Here is a 22094-nt window from a genome sequence, read left to right on the forward strand (position 1 = left end):
ATCAGGAAGATTAGTGCCAAACCCATCTTTACCTGATGGGCTCATTCTTGGTCTTGATTGGCAGGGTCCTTGTTCTGAAAGCCCTATCCTATCGTAGGCCAAGGGCTATCCCCTTCTTGATGGCTCTTGTTTAACCTACAAATACACCTACCACCCAGTATGGCCACTGCCTCATTCTTTCCACCAAAGCACAAACCTTCAAGCCCTATTCCTGTTGGTGCTCACAGCTGCCCAGGGCCCAAGCCCACAGCTTTTTGTTAAGCACATCTGAAGAAGTGATTGGACAGGTAAGTCAACCAACCACACACCCCAGCCAAAGACACCCTTACTCAGCAGCTACTCCATACTGCTGTTTGCAAGAGTCCAGCAGCCAATGAATTTTACATGAAGTAAAACAAGGAGCTTCTCCCAGAATGGCAGAAGCTGGAATGCAGCAGATGGGACTGCAGGGAGCGGCAGAACCACCGGGAGAGCACTTGAAAAGCAAAAGGTAAAACACTACATCTTGGTTTTTGGACTTGGCCTGCTGAAGACATCCACTGAGTTTCTAGCTGATGTTGGAAAAGCTGCTTTAGACATTGCCATAGGGCGGTCACACAGCAGCTCAGGCTGGAAGTCCAAGAGTCACAGATTCAAATGCAGCATTGCCACTAATAAAGTTTCTAATTAACCTCTCTAAGCCTGTCTCCTCATTTACACAATAGATTACTCTGCAGGACCATGTATATCAGTACCCTGAATTACTATTAATCCTGATATACATGTACAATTCAAACATTTACAAAAGTGTTTCTTATAGAAGATGCCACTGCCAGAGGCTCCATGATACCTCTTCCAATTCCTGGAGGTGACTTGACCTAATGAACTCCACTGCAAGATGACATGGGGTGGCAGCAGGCAGAGCACAGAACCACACAGCTGCTGTCCTTGTCAAGTGTGCTGAGAAACTGGGTCAAAACCTGAAGAAAAACTGCTGAGTTCCTGTCAGGAAAGGCAACAATCCCTCCTGGGTACAAGAGCTGCAGAATGCCAAGAGCCAGCGGCAGGTACTAGGGACAAACGGAGTGGAGTCACAGAATTCCTACATGGCTGAGCAGGGGTTCAACTAGTATGTGTGACTCTTTTCTTCCTTAAAAACCACAGAAGATGACAAGAAGCCCCTTTGTGGGCTCTGTGTAATCAGCCCGGCTTCTCTTCTGAAGTGATCTGCAGGTGTTGCTGACTGGTCAGAATGCCGCCACTCTTCCCTTCTTCCAAGTAGAAAGAGGCGGAGGTGGGTGGGTGGCCCCCAGCAGTAAGAGTGTCATTACATTCACACTTGATGCAGGAGCTAGTCAGCACCACTTGACATTATGAGCCAGAGAAACCGTATCTTCTCCCAAAGTCACCAGCCAAATCTTCCCATAAAGACTGTGCCCGGCTGCCTAACTGCACAGGGAGAAGACCAGAGCAAAGCTAGAGCTGCTTTGCAGTACACAAGCTTTGGCAGGAACTCCAGAGCCACTGAAGTGATGGGAGATAAACTGACGTGGAAAAAAATATCTTGGCATCTGCCACATTGCTCCTAAAGGGGGGGGGGGGGTGAAAAATGAGAGGCATGCAAAACTCATCAGAGCGCCAACCTTTGGAAGGACAGCTTCAGTTGATTTCTGGTACTATTAATCATCTTGAGTGGAGACAGGCTGAATGTGCCCAGAAATGCAGACTGTGTATTGCAGGCATTGCCTCCCTGGCCTAGGGGCAGGTGAGTAGAGCATGCAGTGGAGCTGCTCTGACCTGGCTCTGTCCCTTCCTTGTTCTGTGACCTAAGACATCCTGCAAGCCTCTGGGCCTGGCTTTTCTCATGCATAGAGGTCACACCTCTAACCTGCAGGATCTAAAGGCCTCAGAACAGAATGAGCCTTCCCACTAGTTGCTTGCAGTGATTAGGATATGAGTGTAAATTACTTCTTCTCTCTTGAGTTCCCACCACTCCAAGTGAGTGGGCATTCAGGAAACTGTCAAGATTACCCACAAGGTTACACAATGTGACTTTAAGCTATTTTATGCCTTCTATAAGAGACTGTGAGGAAGGCTAAGCTATGGCATCAAACAGAATGTTCTCATGTTTGTAACAAGTAATTGGGACATCCTTTCTAGGAAACTTGTGTAACTACTGATGAACAACATGGGTGGGGTGGGGTGGGGTGGGGTGGGGGTTGGAGAGGATGAACACAGAAAAGATACCAGAACAAGATACACAGAAAGCTCAGCAGAGACTAACGAGCTATGGCAAAGATGCTTAAAGGCACTGAAGATCTTGGCTCTACCACATAAACCCTTGCCTGGTTCCTTAATGCCCATACCTAAAATCTGGTAAAAGTTGCCAAGCAGTCAGTTGGTTAAGGACTGGAGAGACAACCCAGCGGTTCAAAGCACTGGGGCTGGAGACAGCTCAGCAGTTCAGAGCACTGGGGCAGGAGACAGCCCAGAGGTTCAGAGCACTGGGGCTGGAGACAGACAGCCCAGCGGTTCAGAGCACTGGGGCTGGAGACAGCCCAGTGGTTCAGAGCACTGGCTGCTGCTCTTCCAGAGGACCAAGGCTCCATTCCCGGCACCTAAATGGCAGCTTAAAACTGCTGACAGCTCCAGGCCAGAGACTGACTCCCTCTTCTAGGCTTTGTGGGTACCCGGCACCAAATGTGGTGAACATGTTTTTTAAATACTTTTTTAAAAACTTTAAAGTATTGGTTAATATATAAGCAAACATTCTTAATGCATAGGCTAACATGGAGAAACCTGTCATCATCAACTGATGTGGGATTCCTTCCCCTCACTATGCTGTGAATACCACTGGTAAATAAAGAAGCTGCTAAGGGCCTATGGCAGGGCAGGATATAGTCAGGTTGGTAGATAGAGAGTGGAGTCAAGGAGATGCTATGTACCTGTCAAAGGAGACAAATGTCAGCTGCAAGCCAGAACCTTACCAGTAAACCACGAACCTCACGGTTAAATATAAAATAACAAAAATGTGTTCATTCAAGATATAAGAGCTAGCTAGAAATAAGCTAATCATTGGAAAAACAGTATTGTAGTTAATACAGTTTGTGTGTGATATTTCAGGTCTGGGCAGTTGGGAAACAAACAAGCAGTCTCTGTCTACAATCAACTGTACCAGACACATCTCACTGTCCATAGCTCCCTCGTTCCTCAGTCCCCTGCAGTAGGCTGGGTCACTAACAAACATGTACAGGTGTTATCTAAGGACTGAAGCTAAGAACTGGCTCTTGCGTCCTCTCCTACCTCTGCAATGGTGCAGGCTGCGCTGAGGTGAAGGCACACAGTAGAACGGCCTCAACACCCACTCACCACATGTCCAACAGCTGCCCCCAAGAAACTCAGCTTGTATCAAACTTTTAAGAAGTAGGTCTTTGTTGTATTTCAGAAACAGGAAACATTTGCTGAGCACCTAGAATGGTCCAGGCACCATATGTAGTGCTTTGATGTATTTTTAATAATTCTTTTCTTGTTACTGTAGACAACAGTTCTGATCTGGGGATAATTCTGGCACCCAGGAGTTATGGGAATGTTCAGACACATTTTTGCTTATCACTACTGAGGGAGAATTAGATCATCTAGTGGGTGGAGACCAGGACATTGCTAAACACGCCTCTAATAAAAAATAAAATATTACACCAACCCAAGGAAAACTCCTCCCGTTGAAGCCAAACCAGGTCTCTTCAAAAGTCAGTGTTTCTTTTTCCAGATTTACATACACATTCTGTGTCTATACATACACACCCATATTTCATTATTTTTATGCTCAAATGGGGATAAATCCCACACAACGCTGTGTGAATCTCAGGTTTACTCTGCCCCAGAGCCCACACACCAACAGGTCTGTAGGGCTGAGAGCCTTTCAGGTGTTCGTTCCTACAGTGCACTGCGCAGAAGCCCTTTCCCTTTTACTTTCCTAAAGCTGGAGCTTTCAAGCAAGCTCACTTCTGACCCCACCCTTGATTCAACTTGCCTGGGAGAAACCAATCACCTCCAAATGCCTGGGAACATCAATCCGGATTGAGGACTAGAGGAAATCCCACTCTCTTGACATCAAAACCTCTAGAAACCTCAGGAATACCACTACTCCCAAAATACCATCTGTCAGTCACCTTGCTCTACTCCTTTCCCAAACCATGCTCCATCAACCATATCATCTCTCTCCACAGCCGTTCTTCGAAGCACTTAAGTGACTCCCCCTGAAATCACCAAACCCTCGCCTGCTCATGTTCACCTGTGCCTCTTGCCTGACCACTGACTCCACTCCTCTTTTGAAATGTTACATTCTGTTGGATTCTGTGCCATCAACCCTGAGCTGCTTGGCTTGTAGTGCAATCCTAATAATACAGGATAAACATACTGGGCAGCAAGGTAACGGTGTAAGGCTAGCCGGGCGGTGGTGGCGCACGCCTTTAATCCCAGCATTCGGGAGGCAGAGGCAGGAGGATCTCTGGGAGTTCAAGACCAGCCTGGTCTACAAGAGCTAGTTCCAGGACAGGCTCCAAAACCACAGAGAAAAAAAAAAAAAAAAAAAGAGTGTAAAGGCTAAGTTTAGAGTAATCAGCACTGGGAAGTAATCCGAGCACTGGGAAGGCAGAGGCAAGAGTCTATATAACAAGTTCTAGGCCATCCAAAGGTGCATACTGAGATGCTACCTGAGAGAAAAAAAAAAATCAAGGCTGAGAATGTAGCTCAGTGTTATGAGTACTTATCCAGTGTTCCTCAGTACCACAGTACACAGGTCTAAACCAGTGAGGACCAATGTTGTTGATGTTCCTCCAGTATCGGAGAAGCAAAGGTGGCAACAGGTAAAAGTTAGAAACCTTTACACTTAGCAGATGGAGACTGAAGTCTTAAAATGGTGCATTGGAACAAATTAACAAGGAGAGAAATCGTGACTGCACAGATAGAATAAAAGTCCAAAAAAGCAATTTGATGACTGGAAGAGATGGGATGGAGAAAACAATGTGGGTGGTAAAATTCGGAAACGGTAATGGTCTCACTAAAGAAATGCAGAAGACTAAGGACCAACCCTTGGGCAAAGACAGAAAAGCAAACCATGCCCTGTGAAGCTGCAAGATAAGAAAGTGGTGCAAGCAGGAGAGACTGACACCTCAATCAAGTAGCCCACTCTCTCCATCTGCACTGCTGAGCCAGACAACAGACAAGCAGCAAGCAGCTCCAGGGCAGTGGCAAGTCTAAGGAAAACTGAGGCAGTAAACCAGGGGCCTTCAACTATTTAAAACACACACACACACACACACACACACACACACACACACACACCAGAATAGTGACCAGAGACCAGAAGTGGCCTACGAGCAAACCCAGAGGCACAGAAAACTATGTGCTTACCAGCTCAGACTGCTGCATGAAAAGGAAGCCCCTGATGTCTTTTGACTGTTTTACCCACCACAAATTACTCTGCAACCAAGGAAAGACTGTTAGCCTCAAGAGGGCCACCAGGCCAGTCAAGTTAGCCACACTCACTCTGCTCACCAGAGAGGCATGCTCATTTGCCCAAGGCTGGCTAACACAAGGCCCTCTAGAGCAGTGGCTCTCACCCTTCCTGATGCTGCGGCCCTTTAATACAGTTCCTTGTGTTGTGGTGACCCCAACCATGAAATTATTTTCATTGCTACTTCGTAACTATAATCATGCTACTGTTACAAATCTTAATGTAGGTATCTGATATGCAGGATATCTGACACACAACACTGTGAAAGGGTCGTTGACACCCAAAGGTGGTTCTCAACCACTGCTCTAGACAAAAGGCAAACTACAAGCTCTTCAGTTGCTTGCTGCTTTTAAAAACAGAGGATCAAAGCACAAGCAATTTCCTTCTGAATAAAGTGAACACGAGTATTTACTAGTAATGTATACAAATCCAACACATGTTGAGTCCTAAATGAAATTCTATTCAACATCCAGTCAAGATGCACTTTGCATTATCACAAAGAGGAGCCAGAGGGATGAAAGGCAAGACAGTTTTACTTTTAAATGATTACAAGCAAACCAAGTAACACGTAAGACATTCTTGAGTCCTAGCATCTAGTAATTTGGGTTAAGCTACACTAACAGCAACCTGAAGAAGCTATTCACTGTCCTAAACCAGCCAGTATGGACTGCTGTAAGGCTGGCTGCTGCTTCCCAGGAGTTACAAATGCTATCTACTACTTTTTCATAGAGAACGCCCCTGACCTTTAAGAAAGTAGAAGGGAACAATTTACTCCCTTTCTTTCTTCAAAGAATTGATTTTTTTTCTACTATACCAATAAAAGATAAATCAACAGTGATACCTGCTGCTTGCACTAACACACAGGAAATATACTCCTTAAAGACACACATAAAAAGATGAAACTTCAGGTACTGACTAAGTTGTACAAAAAGCTAGATTTGATACTCTCAAAAAGTGAAGGGAGCTACAATAGCATAGAGAAATAATTTAATGCCTTCCAGAACTCAGCTCTGGGGAGATGTTCCTGTTCTGTGAGAGCATCTCCCATGCCAACCACAGAGCAGGAGTCTCCACCGCTTATCCGTTTATGCGGTAATTTTCATGGATTTCTGGCCGGATGTCACACACAAAGGCCAAGAGGTTATCAAGGACTTCATCCCGGTTCTGCTGGAAGTAGTTCTGGAGGACGGTCATCTTCTCCTGGGTCTCCTTCTCCACCTCACTGCTACAACTGCCGTGGGACCCCAGTGCCTGCAGTGGAGAAGATGGGATACAAGGGGACATCAGGAAGATTCTGTGCTTGAGCCACTTAACAAGCAACCTCCTGGCTTATGGGAAAGCCCCAGTTCCTTAACAAGAAGGCAATATTTCGATGGCAGGCAAAATAACCCATGAGCAAAGCTATGTGACAAACCAGGCCCTCCAGCAGAGCTCACTGCTATCCACGGCAGTGTTCCAAGGTCTAGTACACAGCCTTAGTAAAGACTGGAACCAACCTAAAGAGTCAACAACTACGGCACCACCCACAGTGTGCACACTTGTGATCCCAGCTACTTGTGAGGTGAGAGCACAAGAAGAAAACCAGAGTCCATACAGAGGAAGGGATTCACACAGTTCAGGGCCCAGCGGTAGCAACAGTAGTGCTGCAACCAGCCAAGTGCACACACGAACCTCAACAACTGAAACTGATTACACTAGAAATGCACAGTGTTTTATAACCTCACTGACAGCATCCCACAAGCAACTGTGGTGCATGTGGACACAAGATGGCTGCTCTGACAGAGAATTTAGTGTGCGGTGTAACAATTTATAGTACCAATCTGCCAAGAGGAACAGTGCATGCTTAATGCTCTTTGTGACTGCCAAGTGCAAAGAAAATGGAAGCCTGTGTTACTTCTTAATGCTAAGAAGCAGGCACAGGTGCCCATGATAACTGGACCTTGGCCTGGATAAGTATAGGCCTAAAACCATTGGAGAGCACCACGCAGGGCTTGAGAATGAAGCACAGAAATGAAGACAGGAATGAGAAGAGCTCAGAGCAGTCACCCCAACACCTGGATGAGGGAAAACTCAACCTTTCACCTGGGTTTTTAACTAAGTCAATGAACTGTGAACCACTGTTAACTGTATGGAACACCACCAGCTCCATTCCCCTCCCCGTTCTACAAATTCATGTGCATCCTTTGTTGCCCCCAAGATCTCTCAGTGCATCATCTTATGCATCATTGTTGCCTACCACAGTGATAAACTCTGCTCTTTACTGAGGTGCAGGATCTATTTTGTTCACATTTAGATGTCACAGCAGTCTTCAGAGCTGTAGGTTCGTAGGACTTAATGTAAGCTAAACTCTATGAAGGCAGGGTCAGAGCCTACCAGTTTCTGTCTTTCCCTAAAAGATTGCTAAACAACAAAATAAATGAAGACTAGACCCTGAAACAGTAAATAAAAGTAACCATTTCAAGAGACAAGCTAAGTATCAAACAAACCACATAATAAACAGGGGTGTGGATAGTGGGTAGGGTCCTGGTAGCAGAGAACATTATAGCAGGCAAAGGCCAAGGATGCAATCCCAATCCCCGGCACCATCAAAAACAGACAAACCCAAACCCCTCAAAATTGCATTAGTCTCCAGGCTATGCAGAGTATTTTCATACTACACAAGAAAGTAAGGCAATAATGAAAAGAAACAGAGGCCCACCGCAGCTTCCTTGGCCTTGAACTCCTTCTCCCTCTGCAGGCGATACTGTTCAATCTCAGCCTGGGCTTCTTCTTTGGCCTGCTTCAGCCTCCGGTTCTTTCCTGTTTTTAAAGAGAAAGACATCAGGAAGTATTTCAAAGCAGAACAGCAAGTAGATGCTGCTGATGAATCTTAACATGATGAAAATAATTAATGTTAGGCAGTGGGGATGTGCACCGTTAATCCCAGCACTCACACTCAGAAGGCACAGGCAGGTGGATCTCTGTGAGTTCAAGGCCAGCCTGGTCTACAAAGCAAGTTCCAGGACAGCTAGGGCTGTTACATAGAGAAACTCTGTCTCAAAATAAATAAAGAAATAGATAGACAGACAGACAGACAGATAGATCATACATAGATAAGCAAGCAAGAGATAATAATAATAAAAACACCCGAGAGACAGACAGGAAAGAGGGAATACAGATCTAAATTACAATGTAGGTTCTGCCTCTAGCCTGTAAGTGGAGACAGCACAGGAATGCCCTTTAGAGTTGTGAGCAGTGCATGAAGACCTCAGTTCAGTACCCAGGACTGCACACACACTCCAAAGGGAACCTGTGAAAACGGAGGCACGCTGTGGAATGTCAGCACAGCCTCAGTCTCAACTATTAACAGTCTGGTAACATGAGATGGGTGACAGCCGTCTGGGGAGCTCTTCCTCATCCCAATAGTCAACAGCTAGCTGTGTCACTGCTACAACTGCAGGTCTTAGGAGTCTGCTGGAAACTAACACACTCAGGGAACATCACCTAAATGCAGTTAAGGAAAGAGGTGACGTAGTAGTGGAAACAGGCACCAGGGCTGTGGCAGAGGCAAAGCCGGGTCTGGGGAGAATGCTAAGTGCACACACACACACACACACACACACATACACACACACACACAGCTAGGAGGGAAGAGAAGCAGGGGTTCGGGTCTCTGGAAGACAGCAGCTTAACATGGATTTGCAAAGTCTCCAAGTTGTCAGAATATAAGTTCAGCCAAGAGTCAACAGTCAACTGGGGGGGGGGGAGAAGAGAGAGGGGAGAGAGGGGAGAGAGAGAGAGAGAGAGAGAGAGAGAGAGAGGGAGGGAGGGAGGGAGGGAGGGAGGGAGGGAGGGAGGGAGAGAGGGAGAGAGGGAGAGAGAGAGAGATCTGTGTAGCCTTGAGTGTCCTGAAATTCACTATTCACAGACCAGGTGGGCCTGGAACTCACAGAGATCTGCCTGCCTCTGTCTCCCACGTGCTAGGACTACAGGTGTATGCCACTGTGCCAAGTTTCATCAACAGAGAATTCTAGATTAGCTTAAATAGGTTAAGTAATTTATAGCAAAAGACAGCATGCATCTTTATAAAAATCAAGCGTATCTTTATAAAAATCAAGACATCACTGTATTATCAATTGTCTAAGGCCCACTCTACCCAAGTGGACAAAAGAAAGTGAACTAACTTCCCTCAGATTAGGAGACTTCTGGGCCTGTAATGACGACTGTGACATCAGTACTGTCTGACAAGTCTGAAACAGTTTCCCTACACTCCCCGAGGATTATTTCTGCAACTCTACACTTGAACACAGTACTTATTTCAGCTCTCTTCTCCTGTTCTCCCCTATCAGCTACATGGGCTACATTTAAAGCTGAAGACCTTTCCCAAACCAAGACTCTATCAAAGACATCCATGGCCTAACCATTATGCAGAAACTGCAAGATAATTTCATAACTCATCATTTCCAACTTCCACAGCTCCCTGAACCAGTCACTAAGACAAGACAACCACTGCCTTTTGGCAAATACCTTCAAAGTTATATTGACAGACTTCTGAAAAATCAATACCAGTAGATCACACAAATACACATTCCATTGGACCAGGAAGCCTACACACTAAGCAAGGTCACCACACTTCAATTCCCAGAGGTCCCCCCCTCCGCTTTTGGGTTTTCATAGCCTGTGTTGGCCCCCAAGTTGGGTGTCCTCCTGTTGGGATCAGCCTCACTTACAGTTATGATCATCGACCCCCCAAGATTTCTTTTAAATCATGTCTTTCTCAGACCTTCTAAATGGGAACCAGGGTTTTTGTTTCACACCAATGAAATAAATCAAAGTCCCAATGTAATGATCTCATGAGAAACGTAGGCTTGATTATTTTACACCATACACCGTTCCTTCCCAGCTCTGAGTCAGATGTGCTCACAAATCAAGAAGGGACAGTTTTCAAATTTTAGCTCTTTTCAACACCTCTCTTCCCAATATTGACAGTCTTATGTGAGTTAACTGTAAACTAACCCCCTTAAAACAAACTCCTCCAGCAAATAACAGCTAGCTGACCCACACAAGCTCCTGCAACTGAGAAAGGTTGAAAACCTACAAGTCAGTCCTTCCCACCAGTCCAAGTATCTATCTGTTCCTGCGCCTCCTCCAAAAGGTCTCACATGCTTCCCCACACACACCTGCTGTGGCCCCTGAGTCATCTCTGGACAAACTAACAAGTCACTCTGGAAATTCTGGATCAAGAATATGGCGACAGACTTGCCAAGTCACCCGAAAAGAAAAGGCTGCACACCATGCCCTGCACTCACAGAAAACTTCTCCCAGGAAATAAAGAAGGGCACAACTCCTACCAGAGCCACACCAAGGTCTACTTGGGGGTGGGCGTGGTGACACATGCCTTTCACGCCAGCACTGGGGGCAGAGCAGGCAGAGCTCTGAGAGCCCGCCTCAAACACACACACACATAAATGTGTACAAGTTTTATACTAAGAAAACTTCCTTGTATGAGAAAGGCCACTAAAACCCATACTGTTTTCTAGAGTCTGTTCAAATGAGTCATGCTTTTTCCACCTGTAAATAGGAGTAAGTAAGTATACTGATAAAGTTAGAGACACAGTCTCCAGTTTCCAAAAGCTTAGTCTAGAGACAGGGCCAGGTAAACCAAAAATTTATTGTAATACTATGTCAAAAATAAGAACTGGGGGAGGGACTTCCAAACTTGTCTGAGGGCAGGAGAGACTGCCCGGGAACAGCTGCCTACATTCTGAGATCCAAAAGACTGGCCGTTTAGGTACCGGGGGAACACCGGAAAAGGTACTTTCAATCTGAGGGAACAATGTGCAAAGGCTTGCAGGAACCCAAATGAAGCTGCCATGAAGGCTCCCAGTGATTGAGTACAGCTGGAAGAGAATGCCACAGGAACACCCTCACGGAAGAACACGAACGCCTGATTGAATGAAGCGCTTCCTTTAATTCGTTATGAAATACCAGCTCCAATCTGCGGGCGCTATGGCACTGCCTGGAAGGAAGGGTATTGGGGAAGTTAGATGCATTCTAAGCAGGTGTGAAAACACTGCTGGCCTCTTCCACTCCTCACACCCGTTAGACCGGTGTGGTAAAATGACTTTTCTGACCGCCTTGCCCCTCTCAACACTGGCCTTTCACTACCTACACACATCTGTTTAGTTGGTATGTGCTCCTCCACTGGAACAAACCCACTACCTCGCGGCTTCCAGGCACCGCCCGGTCACCTTCTGGCCCGGACACTGTCCCCGGCCTCCGCCCGCGGCCTAACCTCCGTCTCCCGCCCGGGATCCCGCCCCGCCCCGGAGCTCACGCTTGCGGGCCTCGGACACCTTCTCGGCCGCCCGCTTCTCGGCCTGCAGCAGCTGCTGGATGCCTTGCGACTGACTCGCCATCGTTGCGGGGTCCCTCGGCCGAAAGGCCGAAAGAACGGCCTAAATCAACGGCTTCAACACACTAAAGAGGCCCCTGGGTCAGCTGACCAGACGCCCACGATCTGCGCCTGCGCAATGCGCCGAAGCCCCGCCCCGCGCCGGCGCCGAGGCTGACCGCCTAGGAGTCCAGTGTCTCCCGGGAGGTGGGGCAGCGCTGAGCAAGGCGGAACCGGATTGCTGAGCAGTTCACTGAGCCTGCGCAGTGAAAGGGGGGTGGGGAGGGCAGCTGCTGCTTTTTCCTTCTATGTCTGTTAATGGCTGGTTTTGTTGTTGTTGTTGTTTGCCTGGTACTGCCCCTATATGGCAGCCCTGCCACGTGGTTATTTCCTTTCTCCTCAGCTAGACTCCTCACCTTTCTGGAACTTCTTCAGAATTTAGAACCTATTAGCAAGCAGTGCTGGCAATAGGGGAACAACCTGCAAACCCAGCGCATCCATACTCAGGATGCTGAGGCAGCAAGGATTCAGGTCAAGGCCTGACTATATTGCATAGTGAGGCCATGTTTTGAATAAAAAAAGAAAGAGGTGGGGAGGAGAAGGAGGAAGAGGGAGAGGGGGAGAGAGGGAGGGAGGGAAGTACTGAGGGAGGGAGGGAGGGAGGGAGGGAGGGAGGGAGGGAGGGAGGGAAGGAAAGAAAGTGGTGGGTGGGGATGGTGCACGCCTTTAATCCCAGACTGGGGGGGGGGGTCTGTTTCAAGGCCAGCCTGGTGTACAGAGCAAGTTCAGAGGGGGGTGGGGGAAGGAGGGACGGAGGGAGGGAGGGAACAATAGTTAGGAAACTTCCTGGGAGTTTTTGGGTGAAGTTTGAAGCTCCAGGTTCCAACTAAAGCAAAGGCACAGGCCCATGCTCACTCTCACGGGGTCTCAGCATGAAGTCAAGCACCCCTGTGACTTCTGGGCCATCCTTTTCTGTTTTGTTTCCTTTTGCTGTGCTAGGTATTATAATTTATAAAGATATGGTGGGGGTGGGTCCCACAAGTGGCAGCAGCGGGTGCCCTGTCAGGTGGCTTGAGGCCTCAGCAGGAGACAGACAGACAGATAAACCACGCAGAGAGTTTGGGTAGAGAGTGTATTTATTGGGTTATGGAGGGAGAAGGGAAGGGGATAGGGGAGAAGGGGCACGCGGGGCAGGGGGCGGAGGGGCAGTGCTCCTCAGATCTATGGATTCTTTTAGGGATACTGTTCCCTTCCAGCCTAGGGCCTGTGGCATGACTGCCCTTTTTCAGCCCCGTTATCCTGTGGACAAATGGATAAGGGCCTGAACCAGTCGTTTCTGCCTCACCTGTAGGAAACAGGCTGACATCTTCTACTTCCACCAGCAGACGGTTAAATGTGAATAGTTACACCACATGGCAACCAGGGTTGTTGCCATTTTGTTTGAGCTTAACAAAGGAAGGAGCCAGAGACTCTTGAGGTTCCGCTCCTAGCCAGAGAGTGCCCACTTGGTGTATTTGCATGATGGTTCACCTTGGCTGAAGGTGCCATTACACACAGGGACCCACCTACAGAGCATCTCCTCCCCTGCAATGACTCTGCTTTCCTGATAGAAACGTCAGCTTCCTCTCGCTCACTTTTCATTTAACTTTATGTGGAACTTAAATTCTGTGTAAATGTATGCATACTTACTGTTAAATGTTATAATTGTTCATTGTATCCATTCCAGACTAAGAAAACAGTAAGTCTCACATTTTAAATTGGTATGTACTCTTAGATCTCTTACAAAAACACTGTATATGTAATTCAACCCTGCTTTAAAATATATTAAGCTGACAGACAGTCATAGATTAAAAAGAGTAAAGAAAAATTTTTAAAAATTAAGCTGTTCTTCACTATTGTCAGTTCTACCATTAAGCTTCTATTGCAAACAGTTTTTTCTTCTTTGTCTTTCACAAGAATAAATCTCACCTGTTAAGTTGAGAGCCAGTACAGTTAAGCTTGGACCCAGCTCTCCAGGCAGGTCCTATGCTGTAGTTATAACTCATCTATACCCAACAAACAGCCCTCAACTGCTCAGAGATCTGGGGAATATAGCATTTAAGTGTTTAATTATAAAAGACTTTTCATAACAGAGAGACAGGTTGGCTCCTAGCAGCAACACTCTGTTTCCTCCAAACAAGACAGAAGACAGATGGGCACAAAATAACGTTCATCCACAGTTCACTTCACCAAGTGAAAGGGCTAACCACTGGGTGGAACTGCCTTTCATCTAAACTGAAGATCTCCAGATGTGGACAAAGAATCAAATGGAATCGACTTGCCTAGATGCTCAGGCCAAGGTAGGCTTGTCTTCCTACAGATTGTCTAACCCACAGGATCTTCTGGAGCCTGGCAGGCCCTGCTTCTGACAGCAGAAGACAAATACAGCCCTGATGCCCTTGCCCTCAATGACCGTAGAGGATGCTGAAGCATGGCTGCACATAGCCAATAGAGAAAGTCCTCTGTCATTTTTTAAATCAATAACTCAAGTAAAATTTTATCCTTCTCAAAGATCTCTGATACAGTTTGACAGCTGAGAGGTTTTATCAGTTTAAAAGACAACCTCACCAAACAAATTTCATAGTCTTAAGATATACAAATGCAAGTTACTAAAATGTGTACCTGCAAGTCATAAAGGTGTGAGGACAAATACAATTATCAAATTTCTCTCTCACGCTGCCTTCCAGGCTTAAAGATACTTTTCATTGTAGAAAAACATCTGTCACAGTCATTCTGACATAAATACGCTGCTGTTTATATAATGTATATGTCTAAAACTTATGTCTTCACAAACTCAAAGAATTCTTATGAGTTCCAGGGAGCTGAATTGTAGGATCCACCTTAAACAGGTCAGATATACCCCTCTCAATTCCCTGGTCCTAAATATTTGTTTCTTCCTAAATTTAACTTTGTCCTCTGCTCCGCCAACATCTCACCAGGTCCAAAAAACACCAAACAGTTCCACAACACGAATCATGGATAGGAGTAAAGCGAGCAGCTTCCCCAGGATGTAACCAGAGCCCAGCAATCTTAGGCCCCTCCAAGAAAGACTTCGACACCCACAGATAAGCAGGAAGCAGCACTGATAATCTGCTGTCCCAATTCCTTCAATCTGCTATGCCTAAATCCTGCCTTTTTATTATAAGAAAAAGATGGGAATGTAATTTGCTGGCCTGGTCTGTCACCTGGATACCTGTCCCTTTAAGAGACAAGCCATGCCCACTCCCAACCTCCCCCCCCCTTCTGCTGAGTGCTGAGACAAGTGGATCTCCCACCAGTGCTCACTGTGCACACTAGCACTCTCTCTCTCTCTCTCTCTCTCTCTCTCTCTCTCTCTCTCTCTCTCTCTCTCTCTCTCCCTCTCTGCCCTTCTTCTGGAAAGGCAGCATCTGCCTCTCTCTCTCTCTCTTCCCCTGCTTCTTCCCTTCCCCTTCCTCTCCATAATCCTCTAAATAAATTTTATAGCCAAACTCTCTCTGCATGGCTATCTGTCTCCCACAGAGGCCTCAGGCCACCCGCTGAGGGGTGACCCACTGCTGCCCTCCTGAGACTGGGTACCCCACCATATCTTTATATCACTAGGCTGTCACTGGTAGAAATCAAAACAGATCCTTAACAAGCAACTCTGAAATAGACAACAATAAATATTGAAAGATGTTGCTGCCAAAAGCAAATGCAAATGTGGAAAACACTGAAACTCTCCAGTCAGCAGGACTGTGGAAGGATGCATGGAAGGGAATGGTTTTAAATAGGAGACTGCTGAGATTTTCTAGCATTCAGTTACTGTGTGGGATGTTTCAATCTGTCAGTCATTAGGACAAATGGATATTTAAACTACAGCTGGGCACAAACCAGACAAGTAAGCATTGAAGGACCTCACAGTTCTCTGTGTCCGTGAGGTCACTGACTAGTGGCATTGAAGCAGAGTCCTCTGTGAGCTTTAAGAGAAAACTTCCACAGGAGAAAACACACTCATGAACAGCAACTACACTCCTAGAGGGCAAAGTCACAAAAATGGTCCTGTGTGACTCTGATGGTTGGGGACATGCACGACAGTGTCAGCTCACAGACATCAGTCAATCCACCCGCAACAGGTTGGGGAGACTGTGTGTGTACCTACCTGACTCTGCTCCAGACCATCTGGGTCCATGAAACCTGCTGAATATCACAGGAACAAACACCCTCTGCTCCCAATTAGGTTTTTAAATGACTGAAGCCTGACTATCTTTGTCCATCTAGTAGTGAGACATTAAGGAAGAGAAGAAGCATCCCTAGAAAGCATTTAGGGCTGAGGGAAGCTCTATGCCTCCAGAGAAGTCCTCAGACGCCAGCGGGGTTATAGCTGGGGCAGCTAGGCAGCCGTCCGTGGTACTGCATCAGGGGTCTCCAAGCCTGGCTGAGCAGAAGAATCTGGGCTCTGCACTGGCAATACTCCCTAGAATCTGGGCAGAGGAAGGTTGCTGTGACCTAAGCCAGCCCTGGATATATTAGCAGCACTCATTGCTCAAGTCCAGCTAAGGACTTGCAACAGGCATGCCATGAGTCACAGTGTTCCTTCAGGTTGAACCTAGAAGCCCAGGCTTCTCATGCCTCACACTGCAGAATCCGTCTACCTTGACACGTGTTCCCAACTGATGATGGTGATCTTGCTGTAGCTTTTGGCAGGGATACATAGCGACCCTGGGGAGCCCTGAGTCACAAGGTTCTTATATGCAGGCACCTACCCCATTTTTGCATACTTGTGACTATTTATTTATTTATTTAAGATTTCTGCCTCCTCCCCGCCTCCCATTTCCCTCCCCCTCCCCCAATCAAGTCCCCCTCCATCATCAGCCCAAAGAGCAATCAGGGTTCCCTGCCCTGTAGGAAGTCCAAGGATCACCCACCTCCATCCAGGTCTAGTAAGGTGAGCATCCAATCTGCCTAGGCTCCAACAAAGCCAGTGTATGAAGTAGGATCAAAAACCCATTGCCATTGTTCTTGAGTTCTCAGTAGTCCTCATTGTCGGCTATGTTCAGCGAGTCCGGTTTTATCCCATGCTTTTTCAGACCCCGGCCAGCTGGCCTTGGTGAGTTCCCGATAGAACATCCCCATTGTCTCAGTGTGTGGGTGCACCCCTTGCGGTCCTGAGTTCCTTGCTCGTGCTCTCTCTCCTTCTGCTCCTGATTTGGACCTTGAGATTTCAGTCCGGTGCTCCAATGTGGATCTCTGTCTCTGTCTCCTTTCATCGCCTGATGAAGGTTAATATTTAGGAGGATGCTTATATGTTTTTCTTTGGGTTCACCTTATTTAGCTTCTCTAGGATCACGAATTATAGGCTCAATGTCCTATATTTATGGCTAGAAACCCATTATGAGTGAGTACATCCCATGTTCCTCTTTTTGGGTCTGGCTTACCTCACTCAGGATAGTGTTTTCTATTTCTTTCCATTTGCATGCAAAATTCACAATGTCATTGTTTTTTACTGATGAGTAGTACTCTAATATGTATATATTCCAGACTTTCTTCATCCATTCTTCCATTGAAGGGCATCTAGGTTGTTTCCAGGTTCTGGCTATTAAAAACAATGCTGCTATGAACATACTTGAGCATATACTTTTGTTGTATGATAGGGCATCTCTTGGGTATATTCCCAAGAGTGGTATTGCTGGGTCCTGGGGTAGGTTGATGCCAAATTTCCTGAGAAACCGCCACACTGCTTTCCATAGTGGTTGCACAAGTTTGCATTCCCACCAGCAATGGATGAGTGTACCCCTTATTCCACATCCTCTCCAGCAAAGGCTACCATTGGTGTTTTTTATTTTAGCCATTCTGACAGGTGTAAGATGGTATCTCAAAGTTGTTTTGATTTGCATTTCCCTGATCGCTAAGGAAGTTGAGCATGACCTTAAGTGTCTTTTGGCCATTTGAACTTCTTTTGTTGAGAATTCTCTGTTCAGTTCAGTGCCCCATTTTTTAATTGGGTTAATTAGCATTTTAACGTCTAGTTTCTTGAGTTCTTTATATATTTTGGAGATCAGACTTTGTCTGTTGCGGGGTTGGTGAAGATCTTCTTCCAGTCAGTGGGTTGCCTTTTTGTCTTAGTGACAGTGTCCTTTGCTTTACAGAAGCTTCTCAGTTTCAGGAGGTTCCATTTATTCAATGTTGCACTTAATGTCTGTGCTCCTGGGGTTATATGTAGGAAGTGGTCTCCTGTGCCCATATGTTGTAGAGTACTTCCCACTTTCTCTTCTATCAGCTTCAGTGTGTTCAGACTGATATTGAGGTCTTTAATCCATTTGGACTTGAGTTTTGTACATGGTGATAGATATGGATCTATTTTCATTCTTCTACAGGTTGACAACCAGTTCTGCCAGCACCATTTGTTGAAGATGCTCTCTTTCTTCCATTGTATACTTTTAGCTCCTTTATCAAAAATGAGGTGTTCATAGGTTTGTGGGTTAAAGTCCGGGTCTTCTATTCGATTCCATTGGTTGACTTCTCTGTTTTTATGCCAATACCAAGCTGTTTTCAATATTGTAACTCTGTAATAGAGTTTGAAGTCAGGGATGGTAATGCCTCCAGATGATCCTTTATTGTATAAGATTGTTTTGGTTATCCTGGGTTTTTTGTTTTTCCATATAAAGTTGATTATTGTCTTTTCCAGATCTGTGAAGAATATTGATGGGGATTGCATTGAATCTATAGATTGCTTTTGGTAGAATTGCCATTTTTACTACATTGATCCTCCCAATCCAAGAGCAAGGGAGATCCTTCCATTTTCTGGTGTCCTCTTCAATTTCTTTCTTCAAAGATTTAAAGTTCTTGTCAAATAGATCTTTCACTTCCTTGGTCAGAGTTACCCCAAGATATTTTATGCTATTTGTGGCTATCGTGAAAGGTGATGCTTCTCTGATTTCCCTCTCTGCTTCCTTATCCTTAGTGTATAGGAAGGCAACTGATTTCTTGGAGTTGATCTTGTATCCTGCTACATTACCAAAGGTGTTTATCAGCTGTAGGAGTTCTTTGGTAGAGTTTTTGGGGTCGCTTATGTATACTATCATATCATCTGCAAATAATGAAAGCTTAACTTCTTCCTTTCCAATAAAAATCTCCTTGATCCCCTTATGTTGTCTTATTGCTATTGCTAGAACTTCAAGCACTATATTGAAGAGGTATGGAGAGAGTGAACAGCCTTGTCGTGTTCCTGATTTTAGTGGGATGGCTTTGAGTTTTTCTCCGTTTAATTTAATGTTAGCTGTCGGCTTGCTGTAAATAGCTTTTATTATATTTAGGTATGACCCTTGTATCCCTAATCTCTCCAAGACCTTTATCATAAAGGGGTGTTGAATTTTGTCAAAGGCTTTTCAGCATCTAATAAAATGATCATATGGTTTTTTCTTTCAGTTTATTTATATGGTTGATTACATTGATAGATTTGCGTATGTTGAACCAGACCTGCATCTCTGGGATGAAGCCTACTTGATCATAATGGATAATTTTTCTAATGTGTTCTTGGATTCGGTTTGCCAGTATTTTATTGAGAATTTTTGCATCGATGTTCGTGAGTGAGATAGGCCTGTAATTCTCTTTCTTGGTTGGGTCTTTGTGTGGTTTTGGTATCAGGGTAACTGTAGCTTCATAAAAGGAATTTGGCAATGACTCTTCTGTTTCTATATTGTGAAATACATTAAGAAGTATAGGTATTAGCTCTTCTTGGAAGTTCTGGTAGAATTCTGCATTGAAACCATCTGATCCTGGGCTCTTTTTGGAAGGGAGATTTTTGATAACAGTTTCTAATTCTTCATGAATAACAGGTCTATTTAGATCGTTCACCTGGTCTTGGTTTAGCTTTGGTATATGGTACTTATCTTAAAAAAATGTTCATTTCTTTTGCATTTTCTACTTTTGTGGCATACAGGCTTTTGTAGTAAGATCTAATGATCCCCTGAATTTCCTCTGTGTCTGTGGTTATGTCCCCGTTTTCATTTCTGATCTTATTTATTTGCGTGTTCTCTCTCTGTCGTTTAATTAGTTTGGATAGGGGTTTGTCGATCTTGTTGATTTTCTCCAAGAACCAACTTTTTGTTTCATTGATTCTTCGGACTGTTTTCTGTGTTTCTATTTTGTTGATTTCTGCCCTCTGTTTGATTATTTTTAGTCTTGTACTCCTCCTGGGCGCGTCTGCTTCTTTTTCTCTTGAACTCTCAGGTGTGCTGTTAAGTCCCCAATGTATGCTTTCTCTGTTTTCTTCAAGTGGGCACTTAGTGCTATGAACTTTCTTCTTAGCACTGCTTTCATCGTGTCCCATAGGTTTGAGTATGTTGTCTTTTTATTTTCATTAAATTCAAGGAAGACTTTAATTTCTTTCTTAATTTCTTCCTTGACCCAGGTGTGGTTTTGTAGTTGACTGTTCAGTTTCCATGAGTTTGTTGGCTTTCTGGGAGTAGCACTGTTGTTGCCTTCTAACTTTAATCCGTGGTGATCTGGTAAGACACAGGTGGACACTGATTTTTTTTGTATCTGTGAAGGTTTCCTTTGTTTCCGAGTATGTGCTCAATTTTCGAGAAGGTTCCATGAGCTGCAGAGAAGAAGGTATATTCTTTCCTATTTGGGTGGAGTGTTCTATAGATGTCTGTTAAGTCCATTTGCTTCATTACCTCCAACAATTCTCTTAATTCTCTATTAGGTTTCTTTCTGATTGACCTGTCCATTGGTGAGAGAGGTGTGTTGAAGTTTCCTACTACTACTGTTTGTGGTTTGATGTCTGCCTTGAGTTTTAGTAATGTTTCTTTTACATAAGTGGGTGCTTTTATATTAGGGGCATAGATATTAAGGATTGAGACTTCATCCTGATGAATTGTTCCTGTTATGAGTATAAAGTGTCCATCTCGATCTCTTCTGATTGATTTTAGTTTGAAGTCAGTTTTGTTAGAAATTAGTATGGCCACACCTGCTTTTTCCTTAGGACCATTTGCTTGAAAAACCTTTTCCCAACCCTTTACTCTGAGTAGATGCCTGTCTTTGTGGTTGAGATGTGTTTCTTGCAAACAGCAGAATGTTGGATCCTGTTTTTGTATCCAATCTCTTAGCCTGTGCCTTTTTTATAGGTGAATTGAGACCATTGATATTAAGTGATATTAATGACCAGTGGTTGTTTACTCCGGTTATTCTTATTGGTTTTGGTAGTAGAGTTTGTGTGTCTCTCTTCTTTGAGTTGTGCCGGTGAAGGGTCGCTAGATGCCTGAGTTATTGTAGGCAGTGTTGGCAATGTTGGATTCCTTGTGTTGTGATTTTCCTTCTATTACTTTCTGTAGTGCTGGATTTGTGGCTACATATTGTTTAAATTTGTTCTTATCCTGGAATGCCTTGTTTTCTCCATTGATAGTGAACAATAGCTTGGCTGGGTATGGTAGTTTGGGTTCGCATCCATGGTCTCTTAGTTTCTGCAGTACCTCTATCCAGGACCTTCTGGCTTTCGTGGTTTCCATAGAGAAGTCAGATGTAAATCTGATCGGTTTACATTTATAAGTTACTTGACCTTTTTCCTTTGCAGCTCTTAATATTCTTTCTTTAATCTGTATGTTTTGTGTTTTGATTATTATATGGCGAGGGGATTTTTTTTGATCCAGTCTGTTTGGTGTTCTGTATGCTTCTTGAATATTCAAAGGAATATCTTTCTTTATGTTGAGAATGTTTTCTTCCATAATTTTGTTAAAAATATTTTCTGGGCCTTTGAGCTGATACTCTTCTCCTTCTTCTATCCCTATTATTCTTAGGTTTGGTCTTTTTATTGTGTCCTATATTTCCTGAATGTTTTGTGATGAGAATTTGTTGGCTTTGCTGTTTTCTTTGATCAGTGTGTTTATTTTCTCTATGGTGTCTTCAGAATCTGAGATTCTTTCTTCTATCTCTTGTATTCTATTGATTATGCTTGTTTCTGTAGTCTCTGCTCGTTGACCTAGATTTTCCATATCCATCTGGTCCTCAGTTTGTGTTTTCTTCCTTGCTTCCATTTCAGTTTTCAATTCTTGAACTGTTTTCATTACCTGTTTGATCGTTTTTTCTTGGTTTTCCCAGGGTATCATCTACCTATTACTCATTTCTTCAAGCTTTTTGTTATACTTCTCATCCATTTCTTTTTTTTTTTTTTTTTTTTTTTTTTTTTTTTTTTTTTTTTTGCTTTTTTCGAGACAGGGTTTCTCTGTG

At 44.7% G+C, this 22094-nt stretch overlaps 1 protein-coding gene across 1 annotated transcript; it reads right to left on the bottom strand.

Moving 5' to 3' along the window:
• Positions 1-6459: 6459 nt before the first annotated feature.
• Atp6v1g1 (ATPase H+ transporting V1 subunit G1) lies at positions 6460-12004 on the bottom strand. Its single transcript, XM_057785209.1, has 3 exons — positions 11811-12004; positions 8193-8293; positions 6460-6745 (listed from the first exon to the last, which is right to left on the bottom strand). Exons 1-3 carry the CDS (start codon positions 11890-11892, stop codon positions 6572-6574), a joined length of 357 nt encoding a protein of 118 aa, XP_057641192.1. The 5' UTR covers positions 11893-12004; the 3' UTR covers positions 6460-6571.
• Between the last annotated feature and the right edge of the window lie 10090 nt (positions 12005-22094).

The sequence above is a fragment of the Chionomys nivalis genome, chromosome 11, assembly GCF_950005125.1.
Source record: "Chionomys nivalis chromosome 11, mChiNiv1.1, whole genome shotgun sequence".
NCBI classification, from domain to species: Eukaryota; Metazoa; Chordata; class Mammalia; order Rodentia; family Cricetidae; genus Chionomys; species Chionomys nivalis.

Coding starts and splice junctions, on each gene's coding strand:
- Atp6v1g1 (XM_057785209.1), bottom strand. CDS start 11,892: ATGGCGAGTCAGTCGCAAGGCATCCAGCAGCTGCTGCAGGCCGAGAAG. Junction 8,294..11,810: donor GGTGTCCGAGGCCCGCAAGC/GTGAGCTCCGGG, acceptor CTTTAAAAACAG/GAAAGAACCGGAGGCTGAAG. Junction 6,746..8,192: donor TCAAGGCCAAGGAAGCTGCG/GTGGGCCTCTGT, acceptor TCTCCACTGCAG/GCACTGGGGTCCCACGGCAG.